This window comes from Batrachochytrium dendrobatidis (assembly GCF_000203795.2).
Source record: "Batrachochytrium dendrobatidis JAM81 unplaced genomic scaffold BATDEscaffold_2, whole genome shotgun sequence".
Classification (NCBI taxonomy): Eukaryota; Fungi; Chytridiomycota; class Chytridiomycetes; order Rhizophydiales; genus Batrachochytrium; species Batrachochytrium dendrobatidis.
In genome coordinates this window covers 1551441-1573239 of record NW_006281100.1, presented here as the reverse complement: position 1 = coordinate 1573239, position 21799 = coordinate 1551441, and the positions used below count along the sequence as shown (strand labels likewise).

General features: G+C 41.3%; 6 protein-coding genes across 6 annotated transcripts; 3 read left to right on the top strand and 3 right to left on the bottom strand.

Moving 5' to 3' along the window:
* Nucleotides 1–995: 995 nt before the first annotated feature.
* On the bottom strand, nucleotides 996–1594 carry BATDEDRAFT_86695 (uncharacterized protein; the record flags this gene model as incomplete). Its single annotated transcript, XM_006676898.1, has 2 exons — nucleotides 996–1364; nucleotides 1430–1594. 2 exons carry the CDS (start codon nucleotides 1592–1594, stop codon nucleotides 996–998), a joined length of 534 nt encoding a protein of 177 aa, XP_006676961.1.
* A 506-nt stretch (nucleotides 1595–2100) lies between these two features.
* BATDEDRAFT_34502 (uncharacterized protein) lies at nucleotides 2101–8406 on the bottom strand (the record flags this gene model as incomplete). Its single annotated transcript, XM_006676766.1, has 2 exons — nucleotides 2101–7883; nucleotides 8030–8406. 2 exons carry the CDS (start codon nucleotides 8404–8406, stop codon nucleotides 2234–2236), a joined length of 6027 nt encoding a protein of 2008 aa, XP_006676829.1. The 3' UTR covers nucleotides 2101–2233.
* A 3775-nt stretch (nucleotides 8407–12181) lies between these two features.
* BATDEDRAFT_36665 (uncharacterized protein) lies at nucleotides 12182–12901 on the top strand. The gene has a single exon (XM_006676801.1). The coding sequence runs from the start codon at nucleotides 12303–12305 to the stop codon at nucleotides 12723–12725; it is 423 nt and encodes a 140-aa protein (XP_006676864.1). The 5' UTR covers nucleotides 12182–12302; the 3' UTR covers nucleotides 12726–12901.
* Nucleotides 12902–13187: 286 nt separating this feature from the next.
* BATDEDRAFT_34500 (uncharacterized protein) lies at nucleotides 13188–17140 on the top strand (the record flags this gene model as incomplete). Its single annotated transcript, XM_006676765.1, has 2 exons — nucleotides 13188–16705; nucleotides 16790–17140. The coding sequence occupies 2 exons, from the start codon at nucleotides 13188–13190 to the stop codon at nucleotides 17055–17057; spliced, it is 3786 nt and encodes a 1261-aa protein (XP_006676828.1). The 3' UTR covers nucleotides 17058–17140.
* Nucleotides 17141–17351: 211 nt separating this feature from the next.
* Nucleotides 17352–19259, bottom strand: BATDEDRAFT_23115 (uncharacterized protein; the record flags this gene model as incomplete). Its single annotated transcript, XM_006676645.1, has 1 exon — nucleotides 17352–19259. The coding sequence occupies one exon, from the start codon at nucleotides 19257–19259 to the stop codon at nucleotides 17352–17354; it is 1908 nt and encodes a 635-aa protein (XP_006676708.1).
* A 263-nt stretch (nucleotides 19260–19522) lies between these two features.
* BATDEDRAFT_23114 (uncharacterized protein) lies at nucleotides 19523–21691 on the top strand (the record flags this gene model as incomplete). The annotated part of the gene is made up of 1 exon (XM_006676644.1): nucleotides 19523–21691. One exon carries the CDS (start codon nucleotides 19523–19525, stop codon nucleotides 21689–21691), a length of 2169 nt encoding a protein of 722 aa, XP_006676707.1.
* Between the last annotated feature and the right edge of the window lie 108 nt (nucleotides 21692–21799).

Here is a 21799-nt window from a genome sequence, read left to right as displayed (position 1 = left end):
TTGTATGTCTTGAACAACAAGCAGCAAGAACTCGTATTAAAATGAACCATACACATCAATGATGTGAATAAAATTAATTGATTTCAGTCCATGCACATTATTAGACCACGGTATCACTTGATATGTTTAATAATAAGTCATATTTAAACATGAGATTAAATGCAAAGGGTGCAGTACTAGGGGCTTAGAGCGTCGATTACTCATTCTGATTTCAAGATAATTGGTGCCTATATATCTAAATATAACAATTGATTTTTCCAGCACCTCATTCAAAAGCAAATACAGTATTCCCTGAACATGCATTAGCATGTGATTTTATGATTTAGATGGTTTTCAGACTTTAGCAACCATCACATGCTTTTTGTACTAGCGTATTGAGTATACTTGATAATACTCCACATGTTTTAGTATTGCAGTTGTTTTTACATGGCCATCAATGATATCACTATTAGAGCAACCTTGACATGAACGTATTGTGCAGCATTAAAGCGGAGTTTAAACATGCTATTTATTGGATGTAAAAGTTGTCGATATCTTGCAAAAATTGATTATATTCGATTTGGGTTATACACAAATCGAGTTAACCCAATCTGACACAGTTTGGTATTTTATTGCAGTAGATATTTAGTTTCGAGTACATTCTTCAAGTTTTGATTTTCTGTATTGACAGCCGTATTCACGTAGAATGAAACACCTGTATCTTGCATTGGAATAGACTGGTCGAGTATTCAGTTTTTGTATTATAAATTGACCTTTGAGATTTTCAGTTCTTGACAATAACGTCCATGAAACTAGCTGTTTAATAGTTTATTTTCGTGGTACTGCACACAAGAATCGGTCTATACATACAAGTCAATAAAATTTATTTGCCATTGCTTGGGTGTAGTAAACAAGATTCAATTACTGGTGTTGGGTCTATGTCAAGACTGTTGATCCAGAAAGAAATCGATGGATCCAACAAAAACAATTAGAGATGAATGAAATAACTAAACAGTCTAAAGAAAGAGAAGAGAAGAAAACAGCGAAGACAGTACGATGGAGCTCAATGTTGCGGTATATATGGACACGGCAGAAGAACGAGTTTGTTTGGGAACAGTTGTACCCGAGTTTGCAGGTGGGTTTGCAGTAGAGGATGGACTGACAGGAATACTGTTTGCATTGACGGTGACATTGAAGATGGAAGCAATGTCAACAGCAGTTGAAGCCATGGCACCAGTGAAGCAATCCTGCTTGAGTTTGAAAAACAATTTGGTAGCAGGAGAAGTGGGATCAGTGGTTTGAATGCAGATGGAACAAGTGTCCGAGTTGGCAGATGCAAAGACGGGACAGATGCAAGCAGCTAGTTTAGTAGCAGTATCGACCCACTACAATGCAAGTTAGTATCCAGTAGCAATCGTAGCAATCGCAGCAACAACGCATTCAAACTTACTTGAGCTTCAGAAGCAGGAGCAGCAGTAGTCTTGCAAGTCTGCATTTGTCCAATAAACGTATTACAAACTTCGCATCCTTTTGGAGGAGCCGTGGATCCAGACAGACTCTGAGCGTTGGACAGAGCAGCAGCCAGAACAAGTAGGAATGTAGCAATGAGTTGCATGAGTGATTGCTGGCTTGAGTCTACAAGAGTCTAGACAACTCTCTTGCCACTTTTAAGGGTAATTTGGTGCTATCGTTTCTAGCCACTCGTTTCAACGCCACCACTGTTGGTTTGAAAGCTTCGTTTTACTCTTAAATTGGTTAATTCTGACGAGAATGCACAAAATCATTTTATAGTTGAATCCAGTTTTAATCATATTCTGATGGTATTTATCAGGTTACTGATGTTGTATTTCATGCATTCTTCGTTGGTAAAACTACACGATTGCTCAAGGTTAACCTAGACTTCAAGTAGAATACCAAGGATCGTGTTTGAACAAAACCAAACGACATGTTTTTATATCAACTTGATCAGTAGATCGTTTAGTAAACTCTTGTGTTAAACATCGAGTTGTTGCCTTGGTACAGAAATCACAATGGATGATCTGGTCATTCACATCAACTGATGGAACAATTTACCGATATTTGCAAAACACTCCAAAAAAGGCTGCCAAACAATAACAAACTCGACCACATAAAAGCGTGTCAAATCAATTTATGCAAGTACCACCCCAAACACATGACACACTGATGGTGGTGGTTACTGATGACTTTTTATTTTATCTCTCCATTCTCATGCTTTTTGTCACCAGCCGTGATTCTAAAGCCGTCCTTGAAGCACTTCATCAATCATTCGATTGATTGTTTCTTTGCGTGGTCGCAAATCTACTCCAAATCGTTGTCCCAAATCATCTCGTATCTGTTTCTTGGTCAGTGTCATCAAATCGCCTGATGATAATATTTGTCGAATATCTGCTAAAATCTGTTCATCCGTTGGTCCAGTTTGTACAGGAACCTGTTGCGACGTATTAGAAAGCATTGAATATCTATTCGTTTGTTGTGATGGGAAAGGTCCTGGAACAAGCGATGCTGATGAATTGCGTGCATTCTGCATCTCATTAGTTTGTGTTGGATAGGCTCCAAACGATATCATTGAAAATCGTTGTGGATCTGCCGCTTGTCCTGGTGTCAGATCGTGTGTATTGTATCTTGCCGGCACTGTAGATTGAGCAATCACTGGTAATCCGCCATGGTAGCTACCTGAAATAGATGGGGCTGGTCCCCCATACGCCGACCCTGCATAGTTGGATGCTGCTGAACCGCGATGGTAGACACCACCACCTGGTGATGAATACTCGGATCCTGCATATCCAGCTGCCTTATTACGGTGTGCTCCTGCTTGCACTATGGATCCCGATGCTTGTGATCCATGTTCCCACGCATCTACACCACCTCGACTGTCTACACTTCCTGCTCCACCACTTCCTTCAAAGTCCTTCCATCGCTTCAGTGGAATCGATCTGATATCAAATGGCTCGGCATCCGCCACATATACCGTTTTCTTACCCTCTCCAACCACCACACGCGTATTGCCCCATGAAAAGTCATCGAAATGCCAGAATGAATAGCATGGAATCCAGAATGAAAACACTGGAATGGCAAGCAGGTAGATAATCATCCACGCAATATGCTGCCATTCTCGCTTGATCAAAAATATAATCACTTGGAACCCATAGATGCATCCAATCAGAATAATCGATAAAAGAGGGAATGTATCTGTTGAAGTGGAAACAGAGTAGATTAGATATACAATATAAATAACGATTGCTGGCTGCACAAATGTAGCAAATAGATCCAAAAACACTACAAATCTCATAGAGAAACAACATAGTCCACACAGTTGATCCAGAAACACCAATTCAAACAGATTGTGTACTGTAGAATTAATCCAACGACGACGCTGCGAAAGTAGCACAGACCATTTGTCTGGTACAACTGTTGAGCAACGCGCCTCGCCAGCAAACTTGGTACGCATCGTAGGAAAATGCTTCAACATCAGTGTAGTCAGGTATCGATCTTCTCCCAAATGCAGTAAATTCTTCATGTGCAATGTGTCTACACTGTTCTCCGAGTATTCTGTCAATAGAGCCGGTGAAACAAGCAAAGGCACGTTTTTAGATGCCGACCTAATACGATACATACTAAAGCAGCCAGGAAGACATGTGACAGTGCCAAACAGTGACTCGAACGCTTTGGATAAGTGATGCGAAATAAAGTACTCGTACACCTGTACCATGGTAACCCACGACTCCTTTTCGTTTGAAATCCTAGTTTCTCCACAGAGACCCATGACCTTGACGTCGTGTACCATCACAGACACCATACGGTTCAGTGCATTGGGTTCAACTTCCGTGTCGGCATCAATCATAAGAATAAACTCGTAAAAGCTAGGCGACACTCCAATGATGTTCTTCATATGATGATATATATCCAACTCCATTGGTGCAAATTCAGCATTGAAGTGAACACGATTGAGGAATCTCATAAGAACCAACTGAGAATCACGCTTGCCGCGATTACCCGGCTTGACCCGCTCCGTAGGTGAACCCACCTTGGCAACAACAATAAATGGCACAGAACGACCACGAATCTCGTACAAGCCTGAATATATTTTTCCCATGTTGTACTGACGATTGCCTTCGCCCAGCGACTGGAATGCCATGGGCTCAGGATCAATATCTGGATCAACTCCAAATATATCAAGAACAAGTCGTGGTGTGGGTCGATCATTTCCAGAACCAATAATCATGCCATCACAAATAACAAACAAAAGTTTGCGCTTGTCATCATAATTCAACGTCGCCAAAGAATCCAACGTCTTCAGTAAACTCTCTGTGCCTTCGGTGTAACAAGGTACCATGCAAATTACAAACTTGTCACCTGCCTCGGGCTCTTTTCGTGATGAAAACTGCAGCGCTGCCAAAAACTTGAACCCAACAACACACACGAGAACAATCGAAGTGGATAAAAGTAAACCGCCAGTGAGACGACATTGAAAAGTGTCGCGACGATCCACCGTTCCAACATAGAAGATATTGTTTAAACAGGTCAATGCAGTATCAAGTTCTTGTTGAAGTTCCCCAGACTGAGCACGGGTAGCTTTCCATGCTGCAGTGACATCACTTCCCGGAGTTGGGCTTAGTAGATTACGCACCGTCAACGAAAACGTAGCGTTTTGTAAAGCGTCAATAGGCGACACATAGTATACGTTATCAAAAATAATGATAAATCGTTTCGTGTTGGACGACATGCCATTGACAGCTTGCTCAGTCCATCCAATACGTCCTTTGGCAAAACGATCTAGACTCTCGGAAAACGGCTGGGGCTGACCTGAAGGGTCTGTCGATCGATGCATTGCCATGGGAGTTGCTGCTTGAATATCGGAACGCTTCATCCATGGAATACTGGGATCAAGGTAGTCCCAACCCTGCTGAGGTGCAGCGAGACCAGGACAGTATACACTCCAACGATCTTGCTTGAAAAATAAATTGGACACGTCATTGCCGTAAAATTGTTGAAATTGATACAAGGCAAGTGAGCCTTGACCTGTACCCGGTCCATAATCACGAATATGCTGTGACATAAGATCTTCTGCAAAGTAATATCTACCATGGGCAGCAAACCAGGGAACGGTTTGTTGTCCAAGTCGAAATGCCTTTTGTAGCACTTCGCTTTGCGACTTTATAGGAACTGTAGGACAGATAATATACCGCAGACCAATGATAAAGAACATAAGAAACATACATAACCCAAAAATAATCACACATAGAGCAACTTTTTCACGCCATGCCATGCGAATATCAGGTCGCTTCATCTTGCCACAGCAAGAAAGAAATGGACCAGGTATCCACCAGGTTAAAGTCCATGTACAGCAAACCCAGCATTTACGTAAGCGAGTTACAGGAGTGACGCTGTCGACAATTTCACGCTTGCTGCCCAAAACAGGTGACATGGGCGAAGCCATATTAGTGCGATTCATATTACCCATTTCCATATCCGTAGATTTTCCAGGGAAACGATTATCATTGTCATTGTAACCGTATTCCGATTCGTAATTGGATTCAACATCGGATCGATCATCCTCAGTAAGAGGTCCAGTTTGTCGAGAAGTCAACCATGGCTGAGCGTTAGGAACGGGCTGAGAGGGTAAAGTCATCATCGAGTTAGTCTTGTTGTTGTTTAAAAGTAAATTGTCATTTTCATCTGTCGATTCCAAGCGTTTCATGGCAGCATGAATCCATCTCCATCTGGAAACCGACAAAAACACCATCGTGTTACCAAGTGAAACTTCACGTGTAGACCAGTATTGGGCAGCAACAAACTGTTTGACGAGATTGCGAGGAGAACCTGCCGAGTGCGACAGTCCCTTTGTGGCCAAAAGCGACGCATACTTTTCAGTAAAGACATTGTATTTAAGACCATGCGAGGCATCCACATCACAAACAGATCGGAATTGGCACAGCTCAGAAATGTTGAATTGTGACAGCTGCCACTTGATATGAGATGCAGAGTATGAGGAGCTTGCAGGCTCAGACAATGAAAATGAAATCACAGACCAATGACGTGTGGATTTGAGTGTATCCATCAATTCGTCAATACTTTCTGCAGCAGGTGTAAACGGCGACACTCTTTTACTTTTGGGTGCAATAGACGCATTGTCCTTGCCCGTTTCTTTGGTTTCAGCAGGTGAATCTGTAGTGACATCTGTCACAGGCTTCTTCTTGCGCTTTAGAGATGGCTTGCGTAATGGACCTTGAGCTTTTTGTGCACCAATTGCTGCACCACGTCCAGACCGAATAGTCTTTAAACCAGTGCGATTAGAAAACAAGCCAGCAATAAATGTGACATTGGGCTCTTTGCTTGGTATATCGCTCTCGGCCACTCCTGCAGAGCCACGGAAAAGCGCAACAAAGTCACTCATGCAAATATCTTGATCCAAGAAAGAGTCAAGATCGTATTGCACCACAGACTCGGTATTGTAATGGCGAATTCCAAACATATTTTTGACTGTTGCAGAAGTAGTGGCCACGGAATGACTGGCAGTTGCAACGGTAGAGCACTGGAAAGAAGCAATGTAATGAGGGTTTGACTTGAGCCCGTTATCCAAATGGGTAAGCAAGTTTTGATTGCGATTTAAACTGAAATCCTCGCCCGATTCCGGCTCTTCGTCAAGCAGTGCCAAAAGTCCTTTTTGACGAGATGTGCCACGAAACACATCTACTGTCCATTGATTGTCACGATAAGAAGGAAGGGTAACAGACAGACCGTCTGTTTTAAAAATAAAATCAATATCATCGTAGTAACAGTTTTGTGTATACTGAATAAGACGCTCCTGAGTATAGTTGCCAATAAAAATGGAAAAGTTGGTAGCAGAGCCAGTGTACTGTGAACGAAACCAAGGAAAATCCACCAATCCGACAAAACTGTTGACCTCTTCCTCAGATTTACAAAGACGAGTGTTGAGATGCTCCACAAGCCATGAGAACAGTAAAGAATACAAAGTTTCTGCAAGAGCATCTCGTTGCAGCAAAGCTCCTTCAGGCTGTAGATAGATGGAACACAGCTCACGACCAACAAGTTTGGAACGATACGTGAGACTGTCAGCCAATGATTTAGAACTTAGACCTAAAAGGGCAGCAGCAATGTTGAGTGTTTCGGTGCTGCGAACTACAGTAGATTCATCCTCTTTCAAATTGGGATCAACACCAAAAACAATGTTTCCAAGATGTAGAATGGCGGCCAGAATCTGATAGATTTGGCTCTGGGTACGACGGCCAATACCGAGAGATTTCAAATGTTCGCGAAGTTCTTGGAAATTTTTGGCATCCTTGGCGGTTGGAATGGCATCTTCTGGTGAAGACGACGGATGGGCAGATGTGGATGACGCAGCCATTGGGGATGCAACAGGAGTATTTCCATCTTTTTTAGAAGTAGTTCCAGAACGACCTAGCGTAGGGAAGCGACGACTCAATGTGCCAGATCGAGTGATGGTATTGGCACGAGCAAGTTTAGTGCCTTTTAAATATGCAAAGGAAGCTGCTTCTGAAATATGTAAAGTTTCTTTTTCTTCCTTTGTAGCACCAGCAAGCAACTGATAAAAGATATTAAAGGTGCGTTCACCATCATCCATTGATGAGCCAGCTGTCACACGAGCAGTGTCCAAAGTGTAGTCGAGTAGTTTAACTCCGACCATACGGCCAGTGGAAGAATATTGATATTCGGTATATCTACCGTAACAAGCAGCATCAACAGCATGCGGTGATTTAGCCATGCCAAACGAATCCAGAGCATATTCCATTTTGACTGCACCGGACAACACACGAGACTTTTTTTTACCATTTTTACTCAAATCAACGAGTTGCTGAGAAAAAATTCTGCGATCAATAGACTGACCAGCACTAGGCATACCGCTGTATAGGGAGGTTGAAGGCAGTACAATTAGTCAGTTTAATAATAATTCAAATGAAATACAAGAATGTCATTCTTGGATATTTAGAATTTGAAATGAATGATGGATGACCGCACATCCGAGTTAAAAAGTCAAACGGTTGCTTACCAAAAGACAACACTTTGATTCTCTTGATGCACCAACATCTGATAAAAAACAGTGGATGCTAGCTGCATGGTGTGAGGTGGAAGTGGAGAGAGAGTATCATCATCAGTGGTAGAAATGGCAGTTTCAGCAGCCCGGTCGTACTGAGCAGATAGACTACCCACTCCACCGACAGCATTGTTACTGCCCGCAGCAGCACCAACGGAGAGAAGCACATTGGCACCAACATAAGTGTAAGGTCTCTGAAGCAAACAACGCTGTTCAAGAGTATGAACAATGAGGGTTTCTGCAGCAGGAGGACTGGAGTTGTTTGCTACAGCAGAAGTGGTTTCCTGAGCCAAGAGAGCGGCAAGGTCATCCGACTGAGTTGCCCAATCCATGCAAAGATGCTAATGACAGATTATGTGCTGTGATTAAAGAGCTGGTATATGAAGACAGATGAGCAGCAGTGATTAATACAATTAATAAAAACAATGAATTAAAGTAGCGGATTGATGCAAACAGGATAATATAAGACAGGATTGTTGCAAAGCAACAAATACACCAGAAACTCGACAGAAAGCAACAAGCAATTGTTAATAAAACAGTCCAACACAGCACTCACAGCAATCTATGTCAATAGTCAGGAGTATCAGTTTGTAACATAAGCGTGTCCGTCGAAATCCATCAACCAGATGAGCATTTCCAAGAATCAAATCGATAATCATGAACATCGCAGTGATAGAGCCATCCATAAATTGTCATGAATTGATTTGGATGTCATCCAACCCACAGCAGGTTGCGATATAAGCCAGATATTGAGACCATGGTTACATATCCAAGTGCGAGTTGTTATACACGCAGGGGTCATATTGTTGGTGCGCCACGACACACGAGCAACGTCATATACAAAGCAATTTTATTGGCCAAGTCATCAAGTAGATTGGAATAAATTACAATTGTATATGGTAGATGTGTTTAAAATGTAATGTCCAGATTGTTCAGCGTGGATATGATTTTGTCGTACAGGTCCCAGTCAAATCAGATAATCATATGGAAAAGACCATTTGTACCAGATACAGCAGTCACAATCAAGACATTCCATTAGCGATACCATTGCAATGCCATCGTGTGCCAATGGCATAGAATTGCATATTTAGAGAATTATCAACAAATACAAATTATACACTTGGTAAGTAAAAAGTTGCTTGGTATTAAGTGTGATAAATCTAGTTGCTGCTATATCATTATAACTCTATCTTGAGCAAAACACCATGATGGTTTTTGAGGCGTTGACTAGGAAACTGTGCTACAATCAAATACAAGGAGACTAGGATACATACATTATTCTAACTATAAGATTAGGTGAGCTCCACTATACACTTGACCAGATACAGTGAATATCGGCTTGTGATTTCAGATGTCAATAAAGTTGGATAGAAGCAATTTTACAGCCGTATTCACGTAAAATGGATCACTTTTGTATTTATCTTGCAGTGATTTTGCTTGGAAATAAAAAATGGTCAAATATTTATTGCGCTTTCTTATTGGAAATTCACTGCTTATTCATTTGACATTCTCAATTCTTCTGTATCTGGAATCACACCGCATAAAATCATTTTTATTATGCTATAACAATTTCCAACAGGGTCTAGGAATGTGCAGTATGGAGCTGTGTAATGAAGCTTTAGGCCCCGCGACATGGCTGTTGGAAATCGGCAAGCCATTTTAGTGAGCAAATGTGTAGCAGTGTGGAATGATATGCTGTCCAGAATCAAATGAATTAGGAGATGTTCTTTCAACGCCATTGTCTAAAAGTACCAGTATCTGTAGTTCTCTTAATCAACCTCGACAACTTCATTATGTAATGAAGTTGAATTCAAACCGTCTTTTTGAACTTTTCTTTTTTACATAGCCATGCATTATACGATCAAAAAAATGGACCCAGATTCATATGTTGCAACCTAGATATTGGACTCGATTGTTTTGATGTTGTCGATTAAACACTGCAAACTCATGTGCTGTATCTTGAGCTTGAAAACCAAAGGCGGTGCATCTCAGGAATGCAACTATACAGACCAATAACTAGGAAAAAGCCAGCCAATGAAAGAGTTTAGGACACAATGTTGAGTAAACCCAACCATTCCATGACTATTTATTATACACGGACTCTTATTTAGTGCTGCATTTACGTGAATACAGCGATGAATAAGCTTAAATATACATTGCTAGATTGAATCAAAATGTTTGATGTATATTGGAGACGCATTTGAACACCAATGGGGCTGATTCCAATCAAGAAAGCCATACCCTGCTTGATTTAATCAGTTTATCGCATAAATAGCTACAACTCATGCATAGCGTAGAAACTTTAGCTTGTAAGAGATACAAGAGATTACAAGACAAAATCAGGGTGAACACTCTAGTCAGTGCAAGGTGCACTGGGATACTTTGAAAAGCTTATTGACCCAATAAAACATGGAGTTATAAGAACAAAAACAATCCAAGTGGCTATCTATCAAGCGTACAAATAAGCTTGTATTTGCGTAAAAAGCAACCTGATAGACTTTCAGATCTGCTGTCGGGTAGCAGCCACCGCCACTGAGCAATCGAGCGTACAATCAGAAAGTGGCCGATAAAACAATATTTTGGTTGCCATAGCAATAAAGATAACAAATAGTATCAAGTTAAAAGAATGAGGCGCATCGCTTCAACTTTTCATTCATTCGTTGATATTGCTGTTATAGGCTTCTGTAATCCTTTGTAATTAACTTTTCGCATATTCACCACTCTTACTACTCAAAATAATGGCATCTAGTCTTGCGGCCATCTGTCCTATTACTGAACTTGCTTCTAAACGCTTGAACCCTAGCACTCACCATACCGATTCTTTGAATGATGCTCTGTCCGCAGACTCTAATCATTGCCATGCTTCAATGACTAAAGCCAAGTCTGAAGCCATTCACTCTACTGTTCCAGTTAAACGGAAAATGCCTACAAAGCAGGGCAGACCCAGTTGGATGTATCCACAAGACAAGGATCTACCATGGCATTTTTCTTGGATTGACGATGGCATGATGGGTGGTATGAGTGCTCCTACTGAACGCAATCACTACCCTGCTTTAGCTCAGGCTGGTGTTGGCTTGATTGTAAATGTTACCGAGGACTATATTGGTCGAATTTCCGAGACCGGTCCAGATGATTGCGCCATTGGATGTGCTGACTGTACGTTATTGTTTGGCCATGTGGTGATGTTTGCATAGATTGTTTATCCCATAACAGCCGCTTCTATTTTGTGCATCGCTAACTTTCCACTTGCATTCAATGTTTTACTGCCTTACAATACCTGTGCATGCGTTTTGGCTTCTGTAATGTGCTCCTGGTGTTTTGCATGATATTATCGTCACGCCTCCGCATGGCTTATTCTTGAAACTGGTGTTGATGCGAATCTATTTTGTTGCCGTTGGCCCGTGACCCCATCTCCATGTATGGACTATTTGTTGAATCCCCTCAATTCTCGATTTTCACAGGTACATTCAGCAGCTCTATCGAGTGCGATTTAAATCTGCTTAGTGATGTAAAGCCCCACCATGGTCTCGACTCGCTGTTTATTCCTGTTCATGATGGCTGTGTTCCATCCTACGAACAGTTGCAGACTTTTCTCAATCATGCGCGAGACTATATCTCGCGCGGAAAGAAGGTTGTTGTGCATTGTCAGGCTGGTGTGGGTCGCACTGGTGTGTTTCTTGCCATCTACTTGCTGGAGAAATACGGCTTAACACCCCAAGAAGCTATCGATTGGCTCCGTTATGAACGTCCGCAGTCAATGCAGTTCAACCCTGAAGACTGGTACACTGAGCCATTTAGGCTTTGGGACCAATCTGTCTTTCGCCGCAACTTTATTCAAGAACGATTCATTTATCGTTATAGTGAGATGGTAATGTGCTCTGGAAGTGCTACTGCTGCCACACAAACTACTCAACCCAGTTGCTCCAATCAGGATACAAAAGGCAATATGGAAGAATATCAAATGAGCTTGTACTCGGACTGCGACATAAAACAAGATTCACTCACTGAAAGCCAATCCTTGAGTGACATTGAACATGATGAAAATATCGAATCAGATCAAGACGATGTTTTGTGCTCACCCGTTTTGCGTTCCCCTGTTAGGTCATCTTCGCTGTCAACAATTGTAGCGGACGATGAAGTAATTGATCAAACTGTATCACCAAACAAAGTTGTCGAGTCTCGACTCTCAGTTGCGTCATTGAGCTCCGATTCTTCCGAGGCCACTGATATGAACACTGAGCCATCAGAGATGGACAACTTTAACCAAGCTCGACAAGGTCATTTCATTCCAGAATCAATTGACATGGATTTAGTAGATGCTGAACTTGATTTGATACTGGATCATCTTTTTGAAAAGCGTTCTCGCCAAGAAGAGTTTGTTCTTCATCCGAATATTTACGATGCCGATACACTATGCCATTTGTGCCGTGGTGTGGTTTCGATTGGGCCATTTCGTCTTGGGGAGTTTGAATCAGACCCATCACAGGATAAGCCTTTATCATCACAATCCAAAGCCGAGACCGAATTAGACACAATATCTTTGGACCGTGTATCAACTGCTGAAAGCTCGGCCATGAATATCACTGTAGATATCTCAAACACCACATTTATGTTAGATTCGCTACCTTTACTTTCAGAATTGCATATATGATCAACGGATTAACTGAACAGAGGTTTTTGCTTTGGTGGTTTCTTGATGTATATTACAGCACCAAGCCAATATCTTTTGAATATCTACATACTTTGATTTTCTCCCATCAATACCCCCTTCTGTGTGAGATGGTTCATTACAGCCGTATTCACGTAAAATAAAACAGTTCTGTACTCATCCTGGTGACTGACTTTGGAATAAACTAGTTTTGAACTGGAATCAATCACTTTTTTACATGGCCATGCATTGTACAATGACTCGACTATTTTAATGTAAATTGACTGAAACTATGATGTAAATCTTTAGTTTTTATGCAGAACAAGCACAGAAGCAGCCAATTTTGCCGAGCTTGAAAAACAATTATTAGCAAATTCGGTAGAAATTATTTTCATGAAACTGATTTTCGTGCATTCTGATTTTTTTATTTAGCATTTTTCTATAAAAGTACAATTGTAGAGTCTGATGGATCAACTGTTGGATCGTATTGCACTCTTGCAAGATATCTGTCGAAAGGACAATATCATCATTTCTCAATATGAAAAACAGCTTGCCAGTCAGTCAAACCATATTGCTTATTTGGAATCCCGACTGCGTTCTTACTCGAGCACTCCTCACTCGTCGTCTGCAACAACAGAGCATATCAATAACAATCCGCATCATACATACCGTCCTTCGCCTACAGTCTCTAATACTGAAAATCGTATACAGACTCATCAGCTGTATAATTACTCATATTATGGTCAAAAACCGCCGAATCCATTTACTCCAGTTGGCGCTGCTGGCCCAGCTGATGTTCATGTTATTCCACAAACTGCTCCTTGGAATCAGTCTGCTCCTCCTGCAAACTATAACCCATCGTATTCCAACTCCAATTCAGCTACTCCTTGTCTTTCTAAAACTTTAAACCATCCTTTTACTTCATCCAGGACTTCTTATCCGCCAACTAATACCAATCGTGATTATAGAGAGCTTCCTACCTTTGAACCAGCTGCTACCCCAATTCATCAGTCTAGCGTTCCAAATGATGTTGGTTCTACTTCAGAACCTCATATAGTTCAATCAGAAGGAATTCCGACAGAGTCTAACGCTCCAGCTTATACCAAGGCCTCTGATACGGTTCCAGCTGAAACATTCGGGGTTGAATCTGTTACTAGTCTTGCGCCAACCAATCTGAAACCTGTGTTGCCTACTGCTCAACTTTTAAAAACAGTTACTGACTCGGGAGTTTCAATTCAGCATGAAAGTACACCCATATCTACTGAGTCGGTTCAAGCGACTCATGACACTCCTCCAGCTGTAGTCGAGACTGAGCAATTGGAAAACAATTCCATGGAAGATGTTCAGGAAACCACAACACAACTCATCTCTACAGATTGTCCTACTGTAACTACAGCTGCTCTGGAGAGCAACACAGTTGCTGCTAGTCCATCAATCGATCACTTGGAACATTCTACAGCTGTCCTAGATCCACCTCTTACTATCGAACCAGTTATTGAGGAAACTCCCGTTCAGTCTAAATTGCCTTTAGAAGAGCCCATTGTTGAAAAATTGGTCCAAATTCAAAAACCTGAAACAGAAACTTTAATCGAGTCTTCTAATAAGGTGGTTGAACACCCTGAAGTGGAACCCATAGATCATGATTTAAATGATAATCATACAAGCCCTGTATTGGATGCTTTGCCCATCACTCAAGGCATTGATAAGGAGATTGTATCTGATGTGACTAATTCAAAGTCCTTGAATGATTCTAAACCCCTGACTAATGCTTCCATCGAATCGGATATGCCTGTTGAAAACGTTGAAAAAGAACCTATTGAAAATACTGATCTTGAAAACACAATACCAACTGCAGATGAGCCATCCTCTATTGCACCTGTAGTAAACACATCGCCAGCGCAGTCTTCTGATAACGACTTTTGTCTTGATGCTTCTGAAAATAAACTCATCAGCTGGACAACTGTCATTCGCAAATCGCATCCTGGATCTTTATCTCACATGCGGCCGTCAACTCGCGATGTCATCCGCAGTGCAATTCGTGATTTTTTAACAAGTATCATCGGTTCCAAAAACACAGCGTTGTGTATCGTATTTGATAAAAGTAATCGAAGTGAGCCCGCTATTCCAGAAATTATGCTCCCTGCATTTTTGATTTGGTTTAACAACCTGCTCGATAATGGGTTGTTGGAGAATAATCGTAAATCAAAATCAAAAAAAAGTATCGAAAACCAATCTGGTTTGCCAGCAACACCGGCAAAAGCAATCGATACTAAACTGTTTTTCAATGAAACAAGCGATACGATTGAAGACGGAAGCGTTGACCAGGTGGAAACTGCCGTCGAGACAAAACACACTATAGAAGCCAAAGACAATGATATATTTGATGCCAAAGCAGCAGGTACGGAAGCAATCAAATTTGTGAGCAATGTAAAAGCCGATGGTTTGGATGAATCCACTATACAGAATGACCAAATGGAATGTGAAGAGGAATCCAACACTTTGAGTAACTCTGCGACAGATTGCTGGTGTGCATGGGTCGATATCATTCGACAAAAATATCCCCAGTTTATTGCCAAGGACAATGCTTGGGCCGAGTTTTCAACACTTTTTTCCAATCGGAATCATCTAGGCAATGTCATGGTCAAGAGCTTGTTTGGATCACAAAAATTCACATACCAGGGAATTCCACCTGAAATACAAGTTCAATTCTTGACTGAATTCGAGTCGGCTTTTGTTCGTAAAAAGACCGAGGTCTTTACTCCCGCTAAAAAAGACAGTGTTATTCTTCCTATATACCGTGCATGGCCTACTCCTACTCATGAGCAGAAAGCGCTTGCATTCCAACACAACATGGTGATATGGAGGAGTACTCTGGAAAGAGTCAGGGGCAACTTATTTGATGGGATCAATAATGTACCGCCCTTGGCCATCACACGCATCATTCATGCAGCACAAGAGTTTATTTCAAACCTCAAAACTGACAAAGAAAGTGCCGAAATCTTAAAATGTGGACACTTTATCCCAAGACATTGCATTAATAGATTTTCCCACTGGCTAAAATCGACTGGCTGTTATACCGGAGAACTTAGCAGCACTATTAGCGCTTCAATTACCAGCAACACTTTTGGTTTAATCAAAACTATGCCTGCCCAGGTTGATGAAAATACAGAAACTCCCGAGAAATCTGCTAATGGTGCGGCACCAAGTACTTCTTCTCACACACCCACTACTGCATCTCTAGTATTCACACCTACTAAACCAAGTATTAGTAAAACTACACTTGCAAAGCGTCGTGCCGCTGAATCGAAATCCGCACCCTCTTCAAAGTATGCCAAAATCTTGGAGTTGGATTCTTCTGCAACGAATGATGCATCTAGTCAAGATTATGCTCTACCATCAGATAACGTCAGCTCTGCATTCATAAAAAGTGGTCCGACTGATGATTACACATTCACAAATCATAGTAGCGGCGATGACACCAAACCAATTAAAAGTGAGATGCTTTTTTCATCAGCCAAGACATTGTCGCAACCTAGAAGGTCCATGCGTCGCGAAAAAAGTGTGCCATCTACTCAACCTCGCTCCAATGACACCCTTCTCAATACTCCTGTAGCAGGATCACTCAGAAAAAATATAAAGAGTCAATCAGCCGACTTGATCCAGCTCAAGCTTGAAGCAAGTCCAAGTGTTGAATCGAAAGGCGAATACACACAATCCAATTCAGATACGGCTGCTACTTTAACTGATGCTGGCTTCTCTGCATTTAAAATGAAGGATAAACATGCATCATCAAAGACGCAGGATGATCAAAAGAAAACTGTTGACCAAGGGGCTTTGACACCTGTATCACGCCGTGTTTTATCCACCAATACACCTGATCTGTGCAGTCCAAATTACAGCGAAGCATCAAGTATGGTCAATAATAATATCCCTCAAATCGTGCATATTGATGGCAAGAGTCTCCGTATCTCTCGATACAATCAGTTGAGTAACTGACTATTCAATACCATTTTAGCAATCTATTAGCTCACGTTTACTAACTTTTACCACTGTAAATTTGTTTTTAGCGTACTTAAATCCATGGTGCCAATCTACAACACTCTTCCCAAAAACAAAAGAGTGGAGATGAAGCGGGCAGTTAAAAAATATTTAACAGAGAGTCTTGGTGAAAACTTTGAGCAATGTGTGTTGCGCACCCTTCGTGATGGACCAGGCTCTGGTATACATCATACTTATGGTGTTCCAGAAACTATTGAACCCGAATTTCGTAAATGGAGTGCAACAACCATGACACGTATCTTTGGGTCATGGTTGGGTTCGTCTATAACTATCTAAACTATTTTTAAGCATGGGTTTATCTATTTTGATAAGTTGTAGACTTTTCCAGAATAAATCAATATGGTATGCTTGGTCCGATTATACGATGGAATCTATTTAATATTATTTAATACAACTGGAATGCGATTATAGACTATATGCCACTACTTTATTTAGCCTTTAATGGGATCGTAATGGCTGCACGAAAGCAGTCGAGACTAAACTCGACTCTATAGACTTGACATTTGTCTACACTGACTACCAATTTTCTAATATAGCTTTTGATGAGATTGTACATTGACACGTAGAGATTTACTCCAAATGCAAGTTTTTGAGTTTAGCAAGTTTACGACCAGCGCCTAAACTCGACACTTTAACTGTTTCTCTACCTCGAACCATGCGCTCATTTGGATCTGCCATAAACCGCGATTGTTCATAAAGAGTATCCCACGATCTAACCCCAACAAAAGCCTCTCGATGCATTGTATGCAAATAGCACAATGTATCGGATCGAAAGACTCCTTTCCCTTCATGCAATCCGTACCCGTATGCTCCAGTAGTCTGCAAAAACCCATGCAGAACTACTCTTGATAAATCTTCCACCCATGCCAGTATCAATGCAGCCGCCACCACAACACCCAGGATTGAGGCCAGTAACCATAAGGGAAATAGCCAACCGGAACATAACCCGCTCTGAGTGCATACGCCAGGAAAGCATTGACTGCTTTCAAAATGTAATACATTGGATTGAGCTACCCACGCGACAGTGGATTCATACGGAATGTAAAAAGAGACTAGAATCGTGTTTAATGTGGATGGCAGTGTATATTGCGGCTGTTTAGAAATGGTTGGCGTATTACGCTCCAAGCAAGCCGTATCACACTGTCGTGTGTTGATGACTGTAGTTTGAAAATCCATGATCCCGACAGGTTGGAGTTGAACTGGATCAATCGTGCCTTGAAAGATTGGAGTGCCGCATTCTGTAGATGTTTCTGTACATGACGCCAACCACCATCTGAATGGAGATCCAAGTGTGGGGTTAGCATATGCTCGACATCGCATGACTTGGTTTAATACGACAGATTGAGATAAATATAGATGTGGATAAGCCACAGAAGTTCCATTGGAGTTGATCACAATATACTGTAATCCGGATGTGGTGCCTAAAACACGATCCATCACACGAGGCATAATCACTATTCCAGCTGAATCTCCAGCAGCAGTGTTTCCCGTTAAACACATGTAATCTCCAAAAGCAAAAACATTTGTTGATCCCTGATCCACCTGAATACTTTGGTTGGCTGGAAGTTGTGTTGCAAATGGAAAAATCGCATCTAACCATGTCATGTTCATTTCGGGATATCCTTTCATTCCTGTTTGTGGATGTAACGTATACCCTGAATTCAATGTGAGCTGAACCTCTGCTTGCCAGTACATTCCCAAAGGTGGTTCATCTGGCCAGATGATTTGTTGCATCACATGCGATCGATTGTATACTATATGTCCAACAGCATCCGTTACAGGGAAAAATATTCTAGCATTTGTGTAAATTGGATCAGCAATATTTAAACTCAATGGAATTGAAGTCATGAGCTCTGTGGTAGTAAGAATTGAGTTTGCCATGCTACTAATATCAGATTCTTGGAGAGGCACGTCGAGAAACGATGTTTGCAAGGTGTTGGTGGATTTGATTTGGATATTAGCAGATGGAATGGATACAGGCGATTTGGGAATGCCTGCAAGTGAAGCCACCATCAATCTGTAATCTGTATCCCACCAGTTTGTCGTGTCATTACAGGGTAAATATTCTGCCAGTCCACCAAAATCGTAGTATGTCAAATTTATCCCAATCGAAGCGATTGAATGAGTCAAACTTGGTGTCAAATTACTGGGAGCAAATCCCTGTCCTCTCGAAACAAATGCCAGCAAAAACACTTCGGATACTTGCGAGACTAAAAAAAGTCCAAAGAGCAGCAAAATTAACGGAAAAGTAAAGTATCGGGATCTTGCCGAGTCATGCCAGCCTATTGCATCCTCGACACGAAATAATCCCCAGAGAGCCATGGTGGGCTTTACTTGAAGTAGAGCAGAGAAGCGAATAAGGCCGCATCGTCTTGCAAAAAATGAAATGACTCCCCAAAAAACAATTCCTAGCGACCATCGAAGAATTGTCGAAGCTAAATTGACCATATATGATGGTAGAATATAAAAACTATACATGTTCTGACAAATTTAGAGGAAAAATCACACTAGTTTAAAATTAGAAATATGAATTCTAACAATGTGATTCAAGCTTGGTCAGGGTGAATTCTAGATAAAAGTGAACCTGACTATATAATCCTGAATGCTTTTTCTTGATGCAGCTATATCTGCAACAGAATACAATCTTTCAAGTTTAAAGCGTGTTTGACTTCAAATACAACTCGCCTGCAGGTCAAAACAGCTTCATCCCTGACCATCAATCAAACTTTTAATCTAGCTAAATGAAATTTTATTGGAACTATGTGGTCACACCTGTCGTGATTAATATTCTTGCAGCAATTATTCGAGTTTCCCTCATATCATTCTCATGGAATCTAATGTCCTGGTGGGCACGTCGATTTGGAGTAATTCGCATGACAGCATCATTCCATTTGGCTCCGTTTCGAACAGTTATGACGCTTTTAACACGGGGTAGAAGCCTATTCACCTCACCCTATGCAAATGAAAAAGTACATAGTGAAATGGAAAGGCGACGAAGAAAACTACGCGAAAAACCATCTGCAGCCAAAACAACAGCAGCAATTGGAGGAACAATATGCTTGTTGATCATATCCATATGTGCTCAAGCTACTGATGTCCTGTTTTCCAAATTCATCAAGACGGATCAGGGATTGTATCCAAGAGCTATTGTTGATCCCAGCATTGCTGGAAACATGAGCTTCACTGTACCCAGCATTGGAATTAATTTGACATATTCCGAATTAAGAGATTACTGCAATCCCAAAACTGGGATTTTGGTATGTCCTACGGTTGGTCCATGGTGGGATAACTCATATGCTTTGATGATTTCCACCAGTTTGCTCAACTCCACTGCTCCAGCAACTATCGCGCCGGTGGATATACGTAACAACTTTGTATGGAATGTTACTGGACTAACCATGCGTTCCATCACCCTCAATAGTGTTACATATCAAATCCCCCAATGCTCTCTTGCTGCCATCCAAACTACAGTGAATTCAAGTTTTGGTGCGCTTCAGGAGATGCCTATTGAAATTCCTTTGGTGGATTCGCATGGCATTCTACCCATTTCGCCAACGAGTATATTTCAACAGCAAATCTGGACATCTGCAGTCAACACTACTGGAAATAACTCGACACCCATGATTGCAGAAAGCAAAGTTGATTTTGATTTTCCATTCGATAATGGTACGTTTGGGGAAGATCCCGCAATGTTTTTTGGGTTCGGGGCATCACAATCTGGTAAAAACATTGCAAACTGGAACTCCATGTTAATCCAGCAAACCAATTTGATTGGTCCTGCTGTTGTTTTACGGCCCGGAAATACTTCGCAGGTGAAAGTTAGTCCATATGCACCACAAAGTTTATCATCACAGAATACAACATTCAATTCCTCCGTTGCTTCAGGAAACAATACAGCGGGAGCAACGTGGTTGAATGCAACTGCATACGGTGGTGCTTTGTGTGCCAAGGCCAATCTTCGTAACGGATCTACCTACGAAATGATTTTTATCATGGCATCCAACACAACAGGCGTAACAGTTAATCCAGCCTCGACATTACCATCAAACACACTCCATTACTTACGTGGGATGGTTTGGGACATAAACAATGTTGGTGCAAATCCATCACCCATGTATATCATATCCAAGTCAATCTTGTTTACTGAAGTCATGCCGTGTCGAATTTATGATGCTGGACTTGGAATAGACTATGCTACCAATTCATTCACATATCTCATATCGAGATGCACTGTATCCGGGTTATGCAGATCTCCAACGATTATATCTGTTCCGCGTACTTTACAGCCCATACTCTCTTATAACTTTGCACCAACTATATACAATATGCGCAACGCAACTGTCGCGGCAGATAATGGCACATCTTTGCAGCAACAAACTGCTTTTAATTTTTATATCCGATACACCTCTACAACTGGTGCTAATGTTCATCTAGCCCAACTTTGGATGCATGAACCAGAGCAAACGATGCCGGGTGTATGCTCTGCTACAAGCCAGTGTGACGGCTCGATTCTGCCCGTATGGGTAGGAATAGTGATCATCATCCTTCTCATCCTAACCGAAGTTTCATCACAGCTGATTGAAGAGTTATTGGACATTATCATTTTTGGATTTTTATCAACCACTGGACCTTATTTACTATCACTTGGTCCAGCTGTGTTTTCATACGATTCAATATTTTTGTCGATATTGACCAACACCAAGGCATATGTTGGTGTACAGCCAGTTGGGCAATATACCGCTAGTTTTCATGTCGTGCATGAGGGAATCATGGGTGATGGATTGTCGAAAGCCAATTCCAAATCAATCGATCATTTGTCAAATCCCAACTCTCGTCGACCATTGGTCATTTATCGAGTCAAGGATGCTGTAAAATTAGCAGAAAAAGACAAAGTTCAACTCAAAGTATAATAAATCCATATAGTTTAAAATGCTCAAACATATCTTGCATATCAACATGAATTGTAGATATATTATATTGGTTTTTTGCATGAAAATTGTATGCGAAAAATGGGTGTA